At 40.8% G+C, this 23484-nt stretch overlaps 1 protein-coding gene across 3 annotated transcripts in view; it reads left to right on the top strand.

The window, feature by feature from the left end:
* The window catches only part of PAX3 (paired box 3), a 104492-nt gene extending 83794 nt beyond the window's left edge, over positions 1-20698 (top strand). For all 3 annotated transcript variants that reach the window (XM_081006948.1, XM_081006946.1, XM_081006947.1), the window contains 3 exons: positions 574-788; positions 16921-17167; positions 19201-20698. In XM_081006948.1, the coding sequence (XP_080863074.1) occupies positions 574-788; positions 16921-17167; positions 19201-19235 (497 nt within the window). In that variant the 3' untranslated portion in view covers positions 19236-20698. The remainder of the gene's footprint in view (positions 1-573; positions 789-16920; positions 17168-19200) is intronic.
* The last annotated feature ends 2786 nt before the right edge of the window (positions 20699-23484 follow it).

Below are 23484 nucleotides of genomic sequence, written 5' to 3' on the forward strand. Positions count from 1 at the left end.
AAGTTAAATAAAGCAGCCAGATTCTGTTTTATCAGTGTAGTTAGCTTTTAAAAATCTATCACAATGGATTAGTCCACATCAAGGTGTGTGTGCCTGAGCAAAAATATTCATTGAATTTATGAGTGATAACTGCTTCTCAGTTTCTTTCTAGAAGTTAGTGGAACTTTCTGTTGGAACTTTCTGTTGCTGTGTTAGACAAGTTTCTTTTAATGGCCCATTTTAAACATATAAGCCACGGTTTTGCCATTGGGACCATGCTTTGAGCTTATGAGCCTTCTCTTTTCCTTGCATTCGTTGATTCACTCCTTCACTTTCTTGTTTGCTAAACCCATAGTTTACCTGCTTTCAAAATAACACAGAACTGGGGTTTTCCTGAACCAGGCTATGAGGGAGACAGCTGAAGTGTAAGATTGATGAGGGGAAACATTGAAGGCCAAGGCATGGCATATGACCTGAATAGCATTAAATATTATTATCTGGCCTGGTTTATTGTTTTCTTGAGTAAGTTTCTCGGTGTAGAATTTTGCATGAAAATTTGGACAATTTGCAAAACGTATTGCCTCTTCCTTGCAGCTGTGTCAGACCCAAGCAGTACAGTCCACAGACCTCAGCCTCTGCCACCAAGCACTGTGCACCAAAGCAGCCTGCCATCAAACCCAGAAAGCAGCTCCGCGTACTGCCTCCCGAGCACAAGGCATGGCTTTTCCAGCTATACAGACAGCTTTGTGCCTCCACCCGGGCCTTCAAATCCTATGAACCCTGCCATTGGCAACGGCCTTTCACCCCAGGTCAGTCCTGCTTTTTCAGACACAGGATTTTTTGTATACCCAAACTAAATTGTCTGTTCCCCAAGGCCATAGTACAATGATTTGCCAAATTTAAACCATAAAGTATTCTTTATATAAGCCACATGATTTCAGTTTGCTGGTTTCCTCCCTGCCCCCCCTTCCTACTGACTGAATCAAAAGTCATAGCTTATATTTAGTTTTAGGCAATGTTTTTTAATGTAATCATGAAAACTTTCTGCGTGCAGTCAATTGTCAAGCATTTTTTTTTTTAATTTGTCCATTTCTATCTTTAAAAATAATGAAACGAAAACTATCTCCAGAGACAATGATTTGAGTTTTAATTCTTTGTCGACTTATAGAGAAACTAATGAATAGAAAATCACACGCACAACCTTAAAAGTAGAATACAAGTTACTCCTGGCTCAGCTGATGAGCAATACAGATCAGGCTGAGCCATAATCGAGTTGTAAATGCATAAATTAAGAGCATTACTGCACCCAGGAAGCCTATAACTACTTGAAGGACATAATTGTTTTCCTAATTTGCATGAGCTTTCCCTGGATGATCGTGTTAATAAATTGCCTTGATAATTGAGTGTCAAGAAGGTTGGTTAAATTTCTTACTTCTGGCATCTGCCTTGGGGTTGACATTATTAGCAATTGCTAAAATGTTCGGTAGTTTATTTTATTAGCGTGGATTTAGCACAGGTGTTTAGAAGAGAGAGCTGTCCACTGAATCCTGAGCAAATTTCACAAAGGGGGGTGGGATGCAATCTATAATTACAATCAGGGATCTCTTCAGGGCTGAGAGTGAGAGTTTTAACGGCTTTATCTTCTCTCTGCTCTTTCTTTCTCTGTGTGTATGTGTGTGTGGGTTTCTTTTTTATAAAAAAAACAAACAGAGGGAAGCTTGGAATGACACAAATGAAAAGTGAAAAGACAATTATACTCAATTACACACTAATCACTGACTATCACCACTGCCTAAGCAGTGAGAGGGCAGTCTAACAGGCAGAAAATGAGATTTTAATAGCACAAAGGGTGGCCAAACTAACGGCTCCTATATCTTTGCCTCCTTCTCTTGCTTCAACTTGTGGTTTCTATCTTGGGAGTACACTTCCTGGTTTCTGCACCACGGTGATAACTCTGTGCAGCTGAAGAGTTCAAAGGCAACCAAGTTGAAAAGAATGAATAGCAAAGGCAATGAAATAAACATTTTTGCCTAAAGGCAAGAGTTCATAAACCCTTTTTTGTAACAGTAAATGTAATTAAGTTTCAGAGATCCCTGTATAGCACATAGTGGGATGCAAAACTTTATGGCTTTAGACCTTAGCAGAAAAAGAAACCAATAGGAAAACAAGTGGATGTAGTTCCAGTAAGACTTTAATTAATATCGGTTTTGAAGAATCTCCATTTTCAAGTGCAGTTCTCAACAAAAGGCTTGACATTTCATTATGCTGTTAGACTCACAGTGTGCAATGTTCTCATGACTTAAATATAAAACATTTCTGAGGTTCTGAGTTAATCCATCAAAACTAAGCAAATGCCATTGTCAGCAACAGGAAATGTTTTCTTGGATGGAAAAAAAAATATTACATTGTAAAAATGAAATTAAGAGCAACGGCAGATATGTCCTGTGACATTTGGATCAAGTAGTTTCTTGGATGGACATAGCTGCTTATGCCACAGTCATCTTCCCGCTAAATAAACCAACCTCACTTATTCAGCACTGAGATTATCAAGTTGAGATCCTTGAATTGATAACATTTGTTCAGGTTGTGGCTCATTGCTAAGCAAGCTCTGTTTCTTACAAAAGGTATAGAGTCTAAGAATTCATTGCCGTGGATCAGAGATGCCATTTCAGATTCCAGTTGTGGAATGGTGTGGAGAAGGAGACAGTGTTCAGGGAACAGAAGGTTCAGAACAAAGTTCAAAGACTGGCGCTTGTAGATACTCAAATATGCAGTAGTAAAAAAAGGAAAAAGAGGGTGTTCTAAGAGAATTTGTTGTGGCTCTCTTCTTGTTTTAGAAAAACAACTAATTAAAAACTAAATCTATGTTTCAAAGCAGAAACAGATTTTGGAACATCAAGATTAGTTAGTCAAAGTTCTTCATTTCAGAACTTCCATAATGCCAAGCAGTTGCTATTTTAGAAATTATAACTTCTCAACATGCTGAAAAAATAATAATCAAAACTTTCAATCAAAACTTTCAGTCAAAACTGGAAGTTTTGAATTAAGTATTCACAATGAATTTGAAGACACAAGATCTGGATTCATTGTGTAACTTGTTTATCTGGAATGTACCCCAATTCAAATGTAAAGTCAAGCACTATTAAATTCCACTTGTTTCAGTGAGATATATTGAAGCATGTGCTTAGGTCGCCTGTTGAAATCAATGTGACTTACCGTATTTTTCGCTCTATAACACGCACCCGACCATAACACGCACGTAGTTTTTAGAGGAGGAAAACAAGAAAAAAAATATTCTAAACGAAACAGTGGATGTATGATTTTTGTGGTTCATGCTGTGGCCACAAACATGTGATCTGACAGTGAGTTTGGAGTAGCCCAATGCAAAAATCCTGAGGATCCATGTGGATCCATGCTTTGTAACCACATTTTTGCACCACTGCGGCCCCAGGCAACAGTGGGTGCATGATTTTTTTGGTGCAAGATGTAGCCATGGACATGCTATGTGATCTGATGGTGAATTTGGAGTGACCCAGTGCAAAAATCCTGAGGATCCATGTGGATCCATGCTTTGTAACCATGTTTTAAGTGGGGAGGGAAGGAAAAGCACTCAAGGGACAAGGAGCACGCGTGGGGTGGGTGGAGAAGGATGCTGCTAATAATGCAGAAGAGGGGTATAAGGGGAGAAGGCTTCTCTCCTCTCCCTCTTTGCTCCTTTAAAGCAAGCAGGCTCTGCTTTTCTTCCTCCTCCCCGCTCATCCCTGGCTTAGCGAGCTGAAAAAATTTGCTGCTATGTAGCAAGCTGAGTGGGGAGGAGAGAGGGACAGAGAGCCTGCTTGCTTTAAAGGAACCAACCGGACAGGAGCCGCTTACACTCGTGTAAGCGGCTCCTCTCCTCTCCCACTTTGCTCCTTTAAAGAAGCAGGCTCTGTCCCTCTCTCCTCCCCACTCAGTGGCTCTTCTCCCGCTTTGCTGTTTCAAAGCGAGCCACGGAGGAGGGAAGGAAGGGGAACCATGGATCCTCTGCTCACGACTGCAGCAGATCCCCCCCGCCACCCATAGGCATTCCCTCCATAACACGCACAGACATTTCCCCTTACTTTCTAGGAGGAAAAAAGTGAGTGTTATGGTGCCAAAAATACGGTAAATCTGTCTTACTTTGGCTGATTCATTATCATGATGTATCCGCAGTAGTCCTTTTGACCATGTTAAGTCTGAATTGCTATTTGGACTGTTTAGAGTTCAGAGAATTTGCTGGACATATCCAGAATACTGCATTTGGCAGCAGTGTGCAGGCTGAAATCACACAGGAAAATCCACTCAGAAACAGCATTTTTTGCAATTTTTCCAAAAAAGCTGAACAACTTTTTTGTCTGAATTTTCACTCTTTGAAATAGGGCAACCCTACATAATCTTCCACTTCTGCAGTTCATGTGCCCTATGCATGTCTACTCAGAAGTATGTCCTAAGAATTTAACCTGTCTTACTCCTAGGCAAATGTGCATACGATTGTCTCCTAGGATTGGGTAAAGCTTTAAAGAAGGTTGTCTTTCCATCTACTTTGTTTACATTTCAGTTAGATGTAGACATTTCCAATTCAATAATGCATAACTGTCCTTTGGCGTGTCTGGAGTTCACAACTTCATATCTTCCAGATTTGATTGGTTAATGGAAAAAAAATTGTTTTGGCCCAGTAAATGGAGGAATGGGGAATGAGACTTTTTGAAACCAAGAGGGGTTTAGAATTCATGGTTCACTTCAATGGCACATATTGCCATATGAAAGAATTTTAGAAATTAAATGCGTCTGTCAAACCTAATGTGGATCTGAGCTATGTTTTCCAGACACCAGAATCTCCCAAGCATGTTTTACTCACCTATGACTTTTTAAAAATGCAGAATCCGTATTTTTGTTCCCATCTAATTAGTTCTGCTGAGCGAGCAATCATTATGAGGCTAGATTTTGGAAGGAATATAAACGTGAATCCATGGGTTTGGCTGTGGTAAAAAATCAGTTCCATTTAACAGTTTGGTAAAACAGTGGTTCCCAATTAGCTAAGTACTGCAGACCTGCTGTTTTTTCAACAGCCAAGCCATGGACAAATTATTTTTGAAAAGTTTGCTATCTCTGTGGCAATTTTTGTTATGTGAATGGTGACATGGATCCCCTGGGTGGGTTATGTGGACCCCCTGGGGTCTGCGGACCACCATTTGGGAACCATTGTTGTAAAAGTTTGCTTAGATATCATTATAGCTTAAAAGGCACACTTTGCAACTGATTCAGTTACATGGGATTGTGTATCCATGTCCATTAAAAGGATACTATTGAAGATATCTTTTTAGAAACTTTTGATGTATTGAATTCTCCTGGAAAAAGATCCATTGTATAAAGACTTGAATTGCTACAATATAAATAAATTGAAATAGATACACACATATTTTTGACGGAAAAGATAATTGTAAGTGGCTGGCAGTGGCTGTTCAGAGCCTCAGGTGAGAGAATCTTCTATATCATCTGCTACCTATTCTTTTCAACTGGAGGTGCCAGGGATAGATGTTAGGAGCTTCTGCATTTAAAGCACGTGTTCTATCAATCAGCTACTGTTCCTCCTCAGTTTTTCCTCTTATTGAACATTTATGTCTGTGTGATCCTTGTCATCAATTACATCCCTTTGGCAAACACCACAGGAGTATGATATACATGACACCAGCTGGATTTATGGCAAATTCTTCAGCATAGTATGCAATAGGAGAGACAATGTCTTGCTTTAAGATTCACGTGAAACCTTCTCAGCTGCTGTAAATCAACTCCCTTCTGATGTTGATTCTCATCATAGGCCCATAATTCCTGTGGCTTTTCTGAGTAGCATTTTTGTTAGGTGCCTCAATTTCATTGTACTCCAGCACTTTTTCGAGAGGACATCTTACACGCCTTTATGCTGATTAAATGGACCATTATAAAATCACACAACATAGAACTTTTTATATATAAACTTTTTATATATAAAAAGCATAAGCAAAGACGAGGCTGATATGCATTGTATGTGGAAGGTTTGTGACTGGATCTTCCAATCCTTTTCTCTCTGTCTCTGAAATACTGTGGATGATTGTCAATACATTTAGAACATCAGTAGTGCAGAAAGACTCTTTTTCTTTCCCCTACACTATTTCTGTTATTTGTCCTTTGAAGAAATACTGTTGCAGTGGGAGATACAGGTACCTTCATTTTTCTTGAAAGGTCAAATTACAGTTATGGGGGAGATTGTGATCAGGAATGGGAAGAACAAAGGGTGGGGATATTGTGATCGTTGAGTACTTCTCTGGGTGCTGTGCTAGCATGCTGTCTGTGCTATGTATGACACCCAGTGTGCATTGCTTTGTATAATCTATGTATCTTGTTTAAGAAGGTCCTTAACATGTGTGTAGTTTTTTTATCCCTGCAGTGGGAAGGAAAGGGGAGACTGAGGGCATTATCAATATAGGCGCACACCCACCCCACTATATATGCATGACACTGGGAAATAATTAAATAATTCAATTCATACCCAGAAATGGTGGAGAGAGAGCTGGAGAGTCCTTGTGACTTGCAAGGAGACCATCCACGGGGCCTGAAGAGGATGTCAGTGAAGGCAGAGGAAGCCCCAAAGAGACTGAAGATGCAGCGGGGCTTGTTTTGGCTGCTCAGCCTCCCTGTCTAACAGCTGACATGCAAGGCAGTGCAGCAGCAGATGTTGTCCCCTCTTTTTCCAGCCTCCTGCCAGCTCCAGAGCTACTATATCCACTATACTTGTGGATATAGTATTTTTCAGTGCTTTTTTCTGGGGGGACGCAGGGGTACGCGACCCCTAAACATTTTGTGAATCTAAGTTTGGTTTCATTGAGGGGCAGTATTTCAATATGAGTAGGAAAATGAGAGTACCCCTAAACATTTTTTTAGAAAAAAAAAGAACTGGTATTTTTGGTATGGATTGAACAGACAGTAGCAGAGAGGGTGTTTCGTGGGTGCTCCCATTTTACACGGTCTCACTTATGTGTGCAGGGGCCCAGAACGTAACCCCTGTGTGGGGAATTGCCTGTAGCTGCAAACTGTCAAAACATTACAAAACCTTTTTTTAAAAAAAGCACTGAATCTGAAATAGCAAGGGGAAGGTTCGTGGGAGAAGAACAGAGCTGGAAAATGAAAATGTAGTGACAGGCCACTGTAGAAAACTCTAGTAGTCGGTAGATAGGCAGACATTCCTTCGAAGGCCAGCCGTTGGAGGTTGAGGAGAGTATATTGGGGGATTTACAGGCAGGATTTGGGCATGTCAATTCCGCAGTGCTTTGATGGGAGAAGGATGGCAGAGTGTTTGTGTGGCCTGCTCTGCCCTAAATGGCACATGATTGTGGAATAAGGGCTACAGTGTCTTTATGGAGAGTGCGGGTGGAAGAGCTATGGCAAAAGCCCCATAACGGCTAGTAAATTGTGTGTTGGAGAAGCTGCAGTGAGGTGAACATTCTCTCCTCTGTTCTGGGGATCTGAGGTGCCTTTGCCATGAGGGACTTTTGGCAGAGATGCCTACACACCCACACCCACACACCCACACCCACACACCCTCCTTACTTTATTATTGATCAGCTTTGTAATTGACTATAATGCTTGGCCATAGAGAACCATTCAGAGTGCCAGGTGCTCTAATGAGGTGCTTTGCGGTCAGTCTTCTGAGAGTGACCACCAGAGCAGAGCAGCTGCTGGGAGAAGCAGGCAAAGACTAGAGCAAGTGGTTAGATCAGTGCTGGCAGGTATCGGCAGTAGACATGGAAGGCAATCTTTAAACACGAGCAGCAACCTTTGGGTTGCAGTGGACATTTTGAGGTGGGGTGGAAGGACTGCATAAAGGATTGACCAGAGCTGCATGTGGCCCATAGGTTGCCTGCATGTAGTTTAGAGGGTGGGGGATTGAATCCAGCCTCTAAATGGTAAATTGTTCTACAGTAATACCTCCGCAAACGTCTGCCTTGTCTAGCGTCCATTCCGGCAAACGTCCACAGCAAACCTGGAAGTACCGGAACAGGTTACTTCTGGTTTTGCCGCTCGCTTTGCCCTGTGTCCTTTTTGGCTAGCAACTGGGGCTCCAGAATGGATCCCAGTCACAAAACAAGGTACCACTGTATGTGAAATTGCATCATGTATGTTTATATTGGTAAATCATAAATGGAATTAAATTAAATTAACAAAACAGGGGCCAGGGATCTCAGATCCAGGAGTTCAATGTGGCCCTCCAGTCCTCTCTCTCTGGCCCTTGGAGCTGTCTCCAGGTCATACCCCCTCCTGGCTGCAGTGTGTCTTGAACTTTGAGAACACCTGATGTTTGCCTGGATGGAGAATAGAGAGCAGGGACTGTGTAGAAACCAGCCTACTGTCCAAAGGTAAAATTTACACATGTTACTCCTCCCACTTTTGTCTCTAGTCCTGGCTTACTGGCATATGGCCCCTGCAAGGTTTCTCAGGAGGCAATATGGGCCCTTGGGCTGGAATGGGTTCCACAAATATGCTCAAAATAAGTGATCAGTACTCTCCAATTTGATATCTTCACATCCTATCGTGGGCCCTATACAGTTGGTTTCCATCTGAATGCACCAAAATGGAATTTGTACCCCACGATGAAGGCCCAGCAGCTCCTTAATTTAGAGCTGTTCCGAATGGGTCCTAAAAACATCCTTCTCCAGTCTTGGCTTCTCTCACAACTCAGAGAAGGCCTGCATTTCTCATCAGGCTGATTGACTATTTCTTTGCTGTCTGCTTTGCTCATTATTACCAATACTCGGTGGTGGTGAGAGTTCTTCTGTCACAAATGGCCAATCTTTACAGGAACAAGGAAGTGATTAATGGTGTCAAGATCTAATGTCAAGCATTGCCTATGTTTGTATTTTTTTAAAAGAAATCCTCCGCATCTCAGCGTGTGAGCCAATGAAACAAAGCTTTTAAAGATTTGTCATGTTGGAATGGCAATTGGTGATGTGCAATGTATGTAAATAGCATGTTTTGTGATAACACTGTCTATTCTGATTTCTGTGCACATACTTTGCAGGCTATTTCCATTTTCCTGCAAATGAGATTGTGGTATATTAGTGCTGTTTCTTTTTGGCAAACACTTGTAAAGCCTAAAATTTGTAGGCAAGAGGTGCTAAGTCTTAATGGCCTTGCAGTCAATGCAGTAAGGCTCCTGATATGGCATTTAAGTATTAGATCAAAAGGTTAAGACTTTACTCTTCTGAAGTCTGAAATAGAATACAGGGCAATTTTTCTGTCCTTGCATCCCACTCCCAGCCATTCCCCTCCCTGCTTTGCTCTGTTGCAGAAGGTCTTGCTTACTTTAAAGATTTAAAATCTAAAATAATCTAGGAAAATCACCCTAGCTACAGCCTGCACTATCATGTCCTGTAGATAAAGAAGCCAATATTCTTCTTTTTAAATGACGTTTCATGATTTTGGCATTGCCTTGTCATTTTTGACTGTTTGGGATTATGGTTTTTATTTTGTGTGTATTGTAAGCTGCCTGGAGATCTTCGGGTAACAAGTCACAAACAAGTCTAAACAGTAGTAGTAATGATAATAATAATTTCTAAAGCTGCCATTTTGAAACATTCGTTTAAATGAAAGTTCAGGATCTTATTGGAGCAACTGATAGTTTCAGGAGCCACTGAGGTTCTTGGAAAACATTCAGTGATTCTGGAAACGCACATAGCCAGATTTGGGAGTATCAAGTACAGACCTACAGACTAAGCTGAAATATGAAATATGTTTGGTAGCATATGTGCGGTAGTGCACAATTCCTTCCAGCATTGCCATTCCTCTTTCCAAGGAAGCAAGGAATGAAGCTTGTTTTGGCTAACACAGATAAAGGAGACCATATATCTGATGTGCAGCATTGTAACAGACCCCGAAGAACCGCTATTGTGGTCTGCTTTCAGACTGGATAGTTTGGTTTGAGAAACAGCATTGCCCACCAGGCAACCCGCACCCAGTGAAGGTCTTTGGATATAATATGTTAGTTGCTTAATCATCCTAACTCTAAAACCAAGTATACCCCATTGACTTTAGTAGGACTGACAACGCTTCATCGTGTTTCTCTATCCCCACATATTCACTTTAGTCAGAGACTTCTCTGTTGCGACAGTTAAGCAGTGATATGTATAAAAGAAATTTCAAACTCTTGCGTATCTTTCGTGACACTTGTGAGAAACAGAGAAAGAGAGAGAGAGAGAAAGAAAACTGTTTCTGAATTTTAACAGGGGGATGATATGTTCACCTATTACTTGCTTTTCATTTATTTATTATTGCATTTATATCCCATCTTTCCAGCTCAAGGTGAGGTACATGGTCCCGCTGCCTCCATCTTATCCTCACAGCAGCCCTGTGATTAGGCTAAGAGACTGTGACTAGCACAAGCTTACCCAGGGAGCTTCAAGGCTAAGTGGGGCTTTAAATCCTGGCTTCCCAGATCCTAGTACTGTACAACACTCTAACCACTAGGCTACACTGACTTTTCCTACTATCTTTGCAACAAGAGGCAAATCTCAACACAGAGCTGGATAAGCAATCTTAATGGATCATTTAGGAAACATGCAGCCTGGTCTTATGTTATTTATGCTAAAGACATTCCCTGTTCCTGAGAGATGCAGGAATTCCCTGGGCTCCACGTACTCAACTTAGTTGCCAAAAATGTGAGGGAGTGACTAGGGACAATAGTCCATGAGCAAATGATGGCTGCTGTGGCTTTTAATATTGATGATGGTGATGATAAGAACACAGATAAGTAATTATATAGTGCCTATCAAGTCATTCACATGCATTATTTCTGCAATCCTTTTCTTCATATTTTTTATTAGTTTTCAAACAATTTAACAAATCCGATTCAGTTTCAATACAGTATTCCTTTAAGAGTTTGACTTCCCATCCTTACTTCATCGATGTTTCTATTCAAATCATTCATTTACCGCCATATATGTAAGGCTGAAAGAGAACTCCTAAGCGAGTTCGTGGTTGAGGTGAGATGATCACTTTAAAGGCTGTAGTCCTCGACACGTGTTCAAGCCCTGTGAGAATTGAAGAGGTGGGCTGCAGAATGTGATTTTTTTTTGAGGGGCATAATTTTTTTGAGGGCCGGGGGGGGGCGAAAGGGGAGGTGGTTTCCTAGTGAAAAGAGAGCACAGCAGGTAATGCCATCCATCTTAGCAGCAGTTTGAAATGTTCAGTGTAGTGATGAATGAGGGTATCTGACCCACATCTGTTTTACATTAGAATGGAACACTGCCCTGACATCGTTAGGAGCATTTGTCAAGATTCCCTGGACAGAGCTTCTGTAAATTACATGCTGCAAATGTGTCAGGGTCAGATAAGAGGATATCATTAACTCCACCAAAGTTTACTCATGATCCTGTCAGTTCAACTTAATACGTTAACAGCCAACAATTTTCTTTGTGCTGTTTCATTAAATCTTTCAATCAGGGTGAGAGAGGAGGGAGGGGGAAAGTATAACTGTAACCCCAAAATATAGAACGTGTTTGCCTCCCATAAATCATATTAATTGCAGACATGGTCACAGAGCATATTAGATGCAGGCATGCGTAAATGAATTAAAACATGTGAGGATTTTATGATGCCTATGGTAGGTCCAACTTGCTATAATACTAATCATGTTAAGTGGCATCGCATTTCATTTCAATGAAATAACCTTTTTCTCAGATTAGCGGGATTTACATTATTCAGGATAGATGGACCTGCCATAATAACCTAATACTAAACCAGATGTTGCCTACATATATTTAAGATTTCATCACTCGCCTCACCTTAAATACAGAGGGTCAGCTCTTCAGCTGTTGTGGGGTTGCGGCATTTACACCAGCTGAGCTTCTTTGTTATTTCTGGAAATTACAGCATCTCTGTATATTATTGGATGTTTCTTAGTTCAATGCACATTTAGCAGTAGGCTTAGTATTCTATGCTTGAGAGCCTGCGCTCAAGGTAGAAAGTGGGACCCACAGTGTATTCTTAGAGAGATGGATGGAACATATTTGATAATGGGCAATGGCAGTTGAAAGTATGAAACTATTCGGCATATATCAAGCGGGTTTTCTTGCATAATGTGATCCCAAGTCCACATCAGTTTCTCTCAGAAGATCAGAGCACTATTTTGCCTGGCTTTTTGGAAGCAACAGAATTTTGTTGAAAACTAATATTAACAAATGGGTTTTCAGTATCATTAAATTTATTTGTTTGACCTCTGCACATGATGTTCTACATCTACTGTGTCTGGAGGGTCCACACATCCAGTGTATCCCCAGGAAAACTAGGGGCGAGTAAACAGGGTGCTTTTGAATCATATATGCAGGGCTTTTTTTCAGCCAGAACTCACAGGAACTCAGTTCTGGCACCTCTCTGATGGATGGCATTGCCATTATAAGAGAATAAGGGTAGCGTTTATGGTGAGTTCTGGCATCTCTTTTTCTAGAAAAATAGCACTGCATATATGTATATTGAAAATCTGAGCCCTAATGAAACTCTGGCAGGAAACGGCAATGTGGATTCAGCAGGGCTGAAAGGCCACATGTTTAGCCTTGCCCCAAAGGTCACATGGTTCTACCAGCCTCCGTTATAGAGAGAGGAAACTTCTGAAGCAAAGGAGGGAACTTCTGAATCAGTGGAGGCTCCCATGCAATTGAGAATCCAGGGCCATAGGTGTGTGCAAATAAGGCATGCAATCATTAGTTGTGTAAACTCAAAGGTTTACACCATTTGGAGGGCATCTATTGTATTCCTTCTGAAGTAAATATTGAAGTTAGGTAAAACATAGGAAATACTTTATTTTCCTCCTATGCTTTAATCACGTAAAATATGTAGCATATTCAGCATCTGGTTTGACCTTTGGCTTCAATGGAAGGGTGTTAGATTTTAATTCTAAAGGGAGTGGAACCCAGTTTAGCATATGCTGGGTGCAACCGAATTCTATGCAAGTGGTCAAGATAGCACTGAATGAATCCCATCAGGAGGAAATAAACCCTCAACTGAACTGCTGGGCTTTTTCTTGCTGGCTTTCTGAAACCATTTAGCAGGAATGGAACTATATCCCCAAACAGCTAACATTTGTGTATCTCATATTCATGTTTCCCTTTCCCATTCATTCTTGGAAGCTCAGAGTGAAAGATCCTTAAAACACATAATGCCTAAAATAAACATTTAAATAAAACAACAATGTCATAATACAAGGACAAAACAACTTTCACTACTCTTTCTATCAGCTTGTTAAAATGTCATGTTAGCACAACAGAGAATGCAAAATAGAATTATTTTTTCCTGAAATAGATTAAGCTTTTTTAAAAAAACAAAACAAAACAGTATACATCATAGAGAAGCAATTATTTCTCTTTTTACAGTTCATTGTTTCTTTAATGCCACCATATATTTGTTCTCCTTTTATAGTTTTTTTTAATTTAATCATATATGTATATATGGAAGACTTTCAGAAAAGCCACAGAATTGTAGCTGGAAAAATCTCTACTGCAAGTCAGTTCACATCTCTAGAAATTTTGATCCAGGTGTAGAATGTACTGCTTATCTTGGCCTATCCATCAGGAGGGGCTCCAGAATTTGATGGACTCCAACTCCCATCAGTCCCAGCCAGCATAGCCAATGGTCAAGGATGGCAGCAGTTGTAGTTAAACAACATCTGCAGGTCTATAGGTTAACTGCCCTGCTGTGCATCATTTATTTCTAAAGTCCTTGGGAAGTAGAGGTGCTCAACATGTCTCAGGATAAGTCTTTTAATTGCTTTCCTAACAGAGCGATTAGGGTGAAGCCAGCCATGCCCTTCCTGTAACTCCTTGTACTGGTGCTATAAGGTCATGACACATACCGCAAGAGAGAGTTTCTGCCTTTAGGCTACTTCCCTTATAGCTTTCAAAGAGAAAGGGCCCAAAATCTAATTACCTAGATGCTAATCAACTGCAGCACGAATCCAAAAGACTCTGGAAGTATTTCCAATATGACAATTTTTGCTCTGATTCTGTATTATTTTTTTTCCATCCATGAAGATTAGTTATTTACGAGTGTTGTGTGGTTGGATATGTTAGGTAGTGCCTAACACTTGACAGAGGTGACTGAAACAAACATTGGTTAAAATGGGGGGGGGGGGGGATGAAATGAATTCACCTCGCAAGTCCACTTTTACCATGTGGGCATGGCAAAATGGGTGCCTTTCAGTGAACATCCAGAATTTGGTGAATGGTGATTATTCATCAAAAGTGAAACCCGAAATTCTTTATTACATTTGTATCCCACCTTTCCTTCAAGGTGGCACACATAGCTCTCTTGTTCTCCATTTTCCTCCTTACAACAACCCTGTGAGGTAGGTTAGGTGGCGAGACGGTGAGTGGCCCAAGCTTACCCAGTGAGCTTCATCACTGAGTGGAGATTAGAACCCCAGTTTCCCAGGGATCCATCTTTAACCCTTACACCACTCTGGCATTCAGAATTTCAGATAAAACATTGGTAGAGCACTGTCTGGGTTTTATCTCTGGCATCTCCAGGTGAGAGCTCCTGCCAGTTAGCCTAATTTTCCTCAAAACCAACAGAGAGTATTGCCAGCATCTCCTGTTGAAATGAAATCGCTCACACAGGTCCTTGATGGCAGTAATGCCTGAAATGAGTTAGAGTCATGGGCTTAAACACCACTTGCAGCTCCTTGGAAGAAGTATGGGATACAAAGGCAATATATCATAACAGAGCTTCTCTAGATCTACTCAGGATTAAGGGCTGGATAATCTTGCCTATGTAATTTCTACAGTGGGAATAGATTTCCACCTGCCCATGTGATTGCAATTAAAAACACTTTCCAGGCAGTCCTAATTTTATGAGATGCCCTGACGATAATGGTGATCTCAGCACCACCACATCCACTGTTTCTCTGAAGCATGGTAATGCTGGGTTGATGTCATAGACAGAGCCAACAGACAGGTAATTCATGGAATATGAGGCCATCAGTGACTACCAGCTATGATTGCTATGTTCTACCACCACTGTTGGAGGCAGTATGCTTCTGAATGCCACTTGCGGGGAATCACATGTGAGGAGAGTGCTCATGTTCTTGACCCAGTATACCTGAAGGAGCGTCTCCACCCCCATGGTTCAGCCCGGACACTGAGGTCCAGCTCCGAGGGCCTTCTGGTGGTTCCCTCACTGTGATAAGTGAAGCTACAGGGTACCTTCTCAGTAGTGGTGCCCGCCTTGTGAAACGCCCTCCCATCAATAATAAACAACTATCTGACTTTTAGAAGACATCTGAAGGCAACCCTGTTTAGGGAAGTTTTTAATGTTTCATGTTTTATCATGCTTTTAATATTCTGTTGGGAGCCACCCAGAGTGCTTGAGGAAACCCAGCCATATGGGCAGGGTATAAATTATTTTATTTTATTTTATTTTGCTTGTGGGTTTCCCATGGGCATCTGCTTGGCCACCGTGAGAACAGAGTGATGAACTAGATGGGCCTTTGGCCATATCCAAACAACTCTTCTTATGTTCTTAACTACCCTGAGTAACATCCAGATTATGAGTGCCTGTGATCCTATAAACATTCAGTTGGGAGCAGGTCCCATTATCGGAACTTGTATCTGAGTAAACATGGATTGAATAGAGTTGCACAAGGCTGGCATACAGCTTTCATAGACAAAGCAGACTGTTCCAAATAACTGCAAAGACATGTAGAAGTGCCATTTTTGCCCTAAGAAAATCAACCCTAAGAAACTTGCAACTGTGTTGATATTGGGAGGTTGCAATGGGTTCTGTGAGTGATGCTCGGATCCTCACATCTCAGTTTTAAAGCAACCCAGCAACTGGATTTAGCTGGGATCTTGCATTTGCATCAGTCAGATGAAATGTTTTGCAAAACTGCAGAGCTGAAGATGAGCAGGATTTGACCTATTATGCTAACTACAGCAAATAGGCAAACCTGTCTCCAAATAGCTAATCAAGTTAACAATCTTATCGTTATGCAGTTCATTGAAGAATTTTAACTTTCTGATAAATAATTTGTACTTTAGCCTCTAATCAAATCATGAAGGTTGTGCCAAAATAAATATCTTCTAGGTTTACTGTTTTTGACATAACTCAGGCCCAAAATGAAGTCCTCCCCTCCCACTGCAATCCATTATTTCTGAGTCTTGAAAGGACAAATCTCACAACCCCAAACATTCCTCAGAAGGAGACTTCACCAAGTTCAGTGGATCTGAATTCCTAGTAAACAGATTGCCGTTGAATTCAAATACAATTATCCTCAAAATACTTATGCTAGCAGTTGGGGACAGAGAACCTGTGTTATATTCCAATTCTCATCAGTCCCAGCCAGGTCAGAGATGGTGGAGTTGCAGTCCAACAACATCTGAAGACCACAAGTTCCTTCAGAAGGAGATTGGGGGTAATAATAACAACAATAAAATCTTCTGATAGGAAAACCAGCTATGTGAAACCACTTTTTGAATTATTAGGCCAAAGTCGGTTGTCCATTTGGGAGCACTAGTTTAGGAGGGCCAGTGTGATGTAATTTTTTTGGTGTCAACCTAGGCCATGTGAGACCAGGGACAAATCCTCACTTGGCCAGTCACCAACTCTCAGCCTATGAGGACAAAATGGAGAGTGGCAGTGAATGATGTATGCCAACGTGAGCTCATTGTGAGATGTGATCAGTCATTATAGAGTCAAATAAATGGTATTCCTATACGCTACAGATACTATTTTATTTGGGGGGTTGGTGATGCAGCAGGGATCCCAGTCAATCTGTTTAAACATATGCCATATCTATTTCTTCTTGAAATTAGAATGTCAAGAATTAGAGACTTAATATTCTTGTGGATTGCTTAATGTATAGTTTTGCATGTCTATTAACCGTTTCCCCCCTTTTTGTTTTAGGTAATGGGCCTCTTAACTAACCATGGTGGTGTACCTCACCAGCCCCAAACTGACTATGCCTTGTCCCCATTAACTGGGGGTTTAGAACCGACCACTACAGTATCGGCTAGCTGTAGTCAAAGACTAGATCATATGAAAAGTTTAGATAGCCTGCCTACATCCCAGTCGTACTGCCCACCAACATACAGCACCACTGGTTATAGTATGGACCCTGTCACGGGATATCAGTATGGACAATATGGACAAAGTGAGTATTAGGTCATGATCAATCTATATAAAAGCCAGTTTTGGGGTTCTGTCTTTTTGTCATGTAATTGGATGTCCTCCAGATGGTTTGGACTACAATTATCATCTGTCTGGAGGGCACCAGGTTGGGAAAGGCTGCTCTAGCATTGCAGGGCAACAGTTGAACAGGTCTTATTTGAGACATCATTGAGTTATGCCAGTTCCATGCAGTATACCAGTTAGGACCACCCTGGTACTGTCCGAACTGGTCCATCCTCTAGCATGAGCCAAAAACATTACCCAGGGTAGAATTATGAAGCTTCAAGGGTGGAGATTTGAGGCTCATTTCTCAATAGTGTCTACTGAGTTCAGTGATACAGCTGGAAGAACCTGTCTCCTGTTGAAGACAAAACTTTTAAGGCTCTCTTAATGCACAGACCCCTTCTTTCCTGACGACTTGTGCTATTTCATGCTGTTTTAATTTATCATGTATTTTTAATGGTTTATCATGGCTTTTTATGGATTGTATTTTGCTGATATCTTTAAGCTGTATACTGTGTGTGTGTTTGTGTGTTCAGAAGGGGGTTAGACATTTTACAATAAATAAATGATGGGAATTTTGAAAGTTTATGAAAAACATTTCATCATCATCATAGTTCTTGAGATTCCAATTCCAAACCTGTTTTTAGCCTGAGTGGTTGTTATATCAGAGGAATGAATGAATGAATGAATGTTATATCAGAGGTAGGGAACCTCCAGCATTTGAGATGCTACTGGACTCTCTTCCCATCAGCCCAAGCCAGTGTGGCCAATAGTCAGGATTAATGAGAGTTGTAGTGAAATATAATTTATGTGTATGTATAATATGTAACTAAAAATTCAATAAAGATCATCTTAAAGAGAGAGAGAGTTGTAGTCCCAACAACATCTGGTAGGCCACAGATTCCTCCGATTACCTTGGCAAAGTAAATTTCATTTAGGCTGCAATCCCATTAAAATCAATGGGGCTTACTTCTGAACAAACAGGCAGAGGATTGCACTATAAGCCTCCATTCTGCATTTGTAAAACAGAGATTATAATAGCCTGTATAAATTGACATGATAAATTATACCTAATCTAAGTCTTCTTGACTTAAGTATAGAGTTTGCAAATATCAGTATTCCCAGGGGCCATGTTATTCCTAGAGTGATCCGGGCAGCAAAACCATTATTTCAGTGCACAACTTGACAGGTAGGCAGGCCCTATAATAAAGTTAGTGATATTTAATAATAAAAACTTCATAGTTACAAAATTCATGCACTCCTGCCAAGGGGAATGGCCAAAGGGGTTGTATACAACCCCTCCAAAAGAGATACTAACATTCAGGTGTGAATTGTCATTCTCTCTTCTGGGACAAAAATATTTTCCTTAGAAATGAAATGATGGTTAATTTTCTAACCCATTTTAAATTGGGTAAGATTATTGGGCTGCTCAAACCATTAACAGCTCCTCCAAAACAACAGGAGTCTTATTTTGACCATTAAAAGTGATGCATACATCTGTAATAACAAAGCAAGATGAAAATGTTTGCCCATAAGAAGAAATAACAAGAATACATGTAAGTCAAGAGTGATGGTGAAGCACATTCATTTTCTTCCTTTCATAGTAGAGCTACATTTGCTGCTAAGACAGTGGATTGTTCCAGCAAGATTTCTGCTGCATAATTATTTTCTAAAGTGATGTCAACAACATCTTGATGTTATTAATTGTTGAGACATGAAACCTGATTGCCATTAGGTAAAACAGAGGGGTTGTCCAAAATGAAATAACCACTGGCATTCCACTATTAGAAACACATGTTCTTAATGAGGTCAGCTCAAGAATCATTATAGTATATAATCCCAGATACATAGAGTTTTGTCAAACTTGTCCTAAAAATAAAAATATTAGGCCCTTTCCTTTGATATATCAGTATTAAATATGACAATGTCAACCTGTAGTTGACACTGCCCCTTGCTGTGAGGTTGTCACAGCATGACTTAAAAAGCTTCTTTTGCTATTTTCTTTTCTTACAGGTGCCTTTCATTATCTGAAGCCAGATATTGCATAAATGAACTGCCCACTCCAAGTTAAAGCCAGTCTTGGTCCTGGTCTCACTCCAGTATTTGGAATGGAGCGATCTTCTCACCAAAATGAGGCCCAGAACGGAGTGATCATACAAGAGATAATGGGACTTATGTTTTTTCCTCCAATCAATGCTTTCAATAAGACATTTGGACATGTTGGGTAAAGCAGCTCAGAAGACAAAGACCATGAGCCATAACACAAATAAAAAGCAGCACAGTTCAGCTCTGATTTGTATAAAGAAGAAAAAAAATGGCAGAATGTTTCGAACTGCTGGGCTGCAGTAAACATTCCATTTTTAGGTTGACGAAGAGGCATGGATTAATTTGGACTCACCATGTTCTAGAATATGGCATGGATATTCTGCAAATTCAAACCATTTTTGACATTTGATGCCGACTTTTGACTCTGCTCAGTTTGCAAAGCACGGGCAGGAGAACACTGTTTTACACACTGGAAACTCAAAAGGAATTGTTAAGGTCCGTAGGAAGCTAGACTAGATGTTTGAAGACTTCCAGAAATAAGTTATTGGCTATCTTCTTGTTCTTTGTAATCATATTGTTGATAAATGTCACATGCGAGGGTTTTCTTTTTCTTCATTGCAGCAAATGAAATAATTGTGTAACATGAAGAAAAGTTTTGCAAAAGTTTTTTGTGCGTGTGAAGTTTTCCTAGTCCGTGATACCTCCTGGAAGAATCAAGCAACAACAAACAATACAGAATACCTTTGATTTCCATGGCTGCTTAACAAAGTGCAATATGGCGTACCTCACCAAGCCTTGGTAACATCCAAGGCCTTATATATAGAATCAAAATTATATTTTTCCAGGTACTTTTATTTTTTCAGTACATAGTTCACTCTTTTAATATGCTGAGGTGTCACAGTCTCTTTAAATGATCTCCAGTTTCTTAGTTTTGACAGGTGACCATTCTGGGGAGACAACACATTTTAAAATTCTTATGTTTACATTTATTATTATTATTAGCAAAATGCAGGACATAAATCACAATGTCTCTGTAGGTGACATGTAATTTTAAATTATACAGTGGCATCCAATATATAAAGGAAAATCCAATGGAAACCAAGGTTTACATACGTTTTTGTGTTGTGACATTTTCAAATGTCAATAAATTTGTGTTTTGAAATGTTAGGAGGGACAGGAAGATGGAAGGCAGTGTTATTTATTTTTCTTTATTCTTGGAACAATGGGTGAGGTAGGGCACAAATACATTCCTTTTAGAATTCAACTCAATGAAAATAGTGAGTTAGTAAGACTAGGTACAGAGATTAGTTTTCAGATTGGTCTTAAAGGGTGATGGAACAAAAGAAATACTATCTTTGTGTTACAGCCTCTACCAACAACACACGTGTTGTAAAAAAAAAAGTCTCATATTAAAAAGTGCAGTAAATATTTACTATTTATAATGAATAAACAGCTATGAAAACTTGCCAAGCACTCACTGCTTTTGGTCATAAATTGTGCAAGCAGGAATGATATAGCATCAATGGGCTTTCAGGAAGTATTGTTGTTGTTAGTGTTATTAGTGCTTCTCCCCCCCCCCCAAAAAAGCATCACCAATGTACAATCCACTCTACAGAGTAATGGGAGTAAAATGACAGTAATACAGGGAGCTGCCTTATACCAACTCAGGCCATTGGTCCATCTAGCTCAGTTTGTCAACACTGATTGGCAGAAGTCCTCCATGTCTTTCCTAGTCCCACCAAAACATTGAACCTGGGACCTTCTGTGGATGCACTTATGCTGTACCACTAAACTATAACTCTTTCCCCAAGAAACTTCTTATGGCAGCATCACTCACAAGGAACCTACAGTCCAAGGTCAGAAACACACGTTCCAGGCAGTTCCAGTCTTGTTTGATTTATAAAATGCTGTGCCTTGGACCACAACTTGAAGGGAAAAAGAGAGAAAATCTCCAGGCACACAAGAGAAAAGTTTAACTGGTCCTCGGATGTGTACATATTATTGTTTATTCCAGCATGCTCCCACCACTGGTGTTTGAAGCCATGTCGACATGATATTAGCCAGAATCCATATACTTCCTTGTAGTTTCTTGAACAATACTATGGTTCAATGTGTTTTCCCTCAAACTGGCTTCCATCCGAGTTGAAAATATAAGCCATGTTCACATCACACTTAAGCATGGTTCAGAATGACATGTCCAATGTAATTTATGAAAATGCTACTTGGTATATTTGAAGGCATCTACCAATCCATCTTTTGGTGTACCAACACCATCTTTGCTAGTGTTTTCCCTGATGTGATATCCCACATGCTCACATCAGGGAAAGATCAGTTTGCCCTTGCTTTATTGCAGAGCAATTCTGCTATGCTCTCAAACAGGAATGAGTGAGCCTCAGCTCAGGGCTGTTTGAAAGGCCTGCTCTGGGAGCTGCTTGTGGCTACTAACGGTGACAGAATATGCTTAAAGGTGTTTTCTGCTTTGTCATTACTTTGCTTGCCCAGTCTTGGTAAGCCTGATGTTGCCAGGGTAGGAGCACAGGAAGCAATAAACGGCATGGCAATATTTGGGGGATCGAAATGGCCGCAACTTTACTGATTACAGATGCAAGAAGTCTTTGGCTCAGGCATCGGCTATGTATCCTGGATCAGCCAACCCGGTTGCTGGCTGATAAAGTTATCAGGGTCAATCCTGAGTTAAGGATCCCCATATGATGCACATCAAAGATGGGTGAGTCCTCCAGGACACCAATTGGGAAGCTCCGATTGCCAACTGCACTGCTGGAAAGACACTCTGCTGGTTTTCAGAGATGGGACCATGATTTAGACCTGGACCTGAGTGGAAAGATGCTTACCCAGGCATATTTCCAAATTCCCACCTCACAGCCTGACCTCTGATTGGCCAATTCAAAAGAGGTAGAGGAGTTCTGTCACTTCCCACAGCTGCCTGGAGCTGATGACACTGGCCAGCCAACCACGTGGAGTTCATTTCCCTTCCACAGCTTGCCAGGATGCAACTGCTGCCACCATCAAGAACCACAAGCAGTCTTTATATGCCTGAGGGAGGCTTGTGCTAAGCCACACCTCCCCCATCAACCTCTACTCGGTTTAAGCCTTGAAGCTTTGATTCTATGGTACAGAAAGGAAAACGAGAAGGAACTAAAATGCATTCGTTAAACACATGTACACCCACACCCCTCTGTTGTCAAGCGGTTTTTGCAAAGGTAAATGATCCTGTGAGCTTATGTCATCTCAAATATCTGAAGCGCAAAACCATTGTGGTCAGGCATCATTTGTTATCAAACCTATCAGGCAATGTCAGGAAAAATCAAAATACAAGTGGGAAAGACATACTTCATTTGACCTTTACGGGCTAATTTAATCAAGTTAGCCTGATGCACAAATATGAAAGAACATCTGCTGATAAGGGCAAAACTATAGCTTCCTTGTCTTGAGCTTGGAAGCAGCTCAGAGGCTTCATTAACTATTCCGTGTCCTCAGCAGCTCTTATACTGTTTTCATATGGTGAGCATATTTGCCTGTTTCCCTGTTTCCGTGCCTCTTTTCTTTGGGCAGCAAAAGGAATGCTGTACTACCCTGTTCTGTGTGCAGTGAAGGGACTGTGATGGGTGTCCACCTCTGACTACAATGTTATGCATTCTTTAAATGCACATAACATCCCAAATGCCAGGCTGCTTTGCAAAGGGGCAACAATCTTAAGACTACTTCTTTGTAAAGTGTGCCACAAGTAATGATGAAGCAGAAACAGGGTAGATAAAAAGCAATTCTTAAGGTGGTTTTTATCTGATTTGTATTGGATTAAAGTTGATTTAGGCTGCAATCCTATGGTGCCTGGAATAGTGTGGATTTTCCACTCTGCAGGTAGAGCAGGAAGACTATAGAGGTATCTTCCTTGCAGCTGCAGATACCTCTCTGGTTGCCTCTCCATCGTCTTGCAGTGGAGAAGGCAAAAGGAGGCATAGCAGGGGCAGATCAGGTTTTAAGAATGTAGCCAGCTCTATACGAAATTAGTGCATTGGTACATCAGGCTCAGTATCGTCCACACTGATTTACAGCAGCTCTCCAGGTTTTCAGACTGGGGATAATTCCCAGTCCTTACAAAATATAGCAGGTATTGAATCTGGAATCTTTTGCATGCAATGCAGATGCTCTACCTCTGAGCTATAGCCCTTCCTTGGGATCTGCTGGTTTCAAAACAGGAGGATGAATAAGGACCACGGAGTTGGAAAGGGC

This window comes from Podarcis pityusensis (assembly GCF_964106645.2).
Source record: "Podarcis pityusensis genome assembly, chromosome: 5".
Classification (NCBI taxonomy): Eukaryota; Metazoa; Chordata; class Lepidosauria; order Squamata; family Lacertidae; genus Podarcis; species Podarcis pityusensis.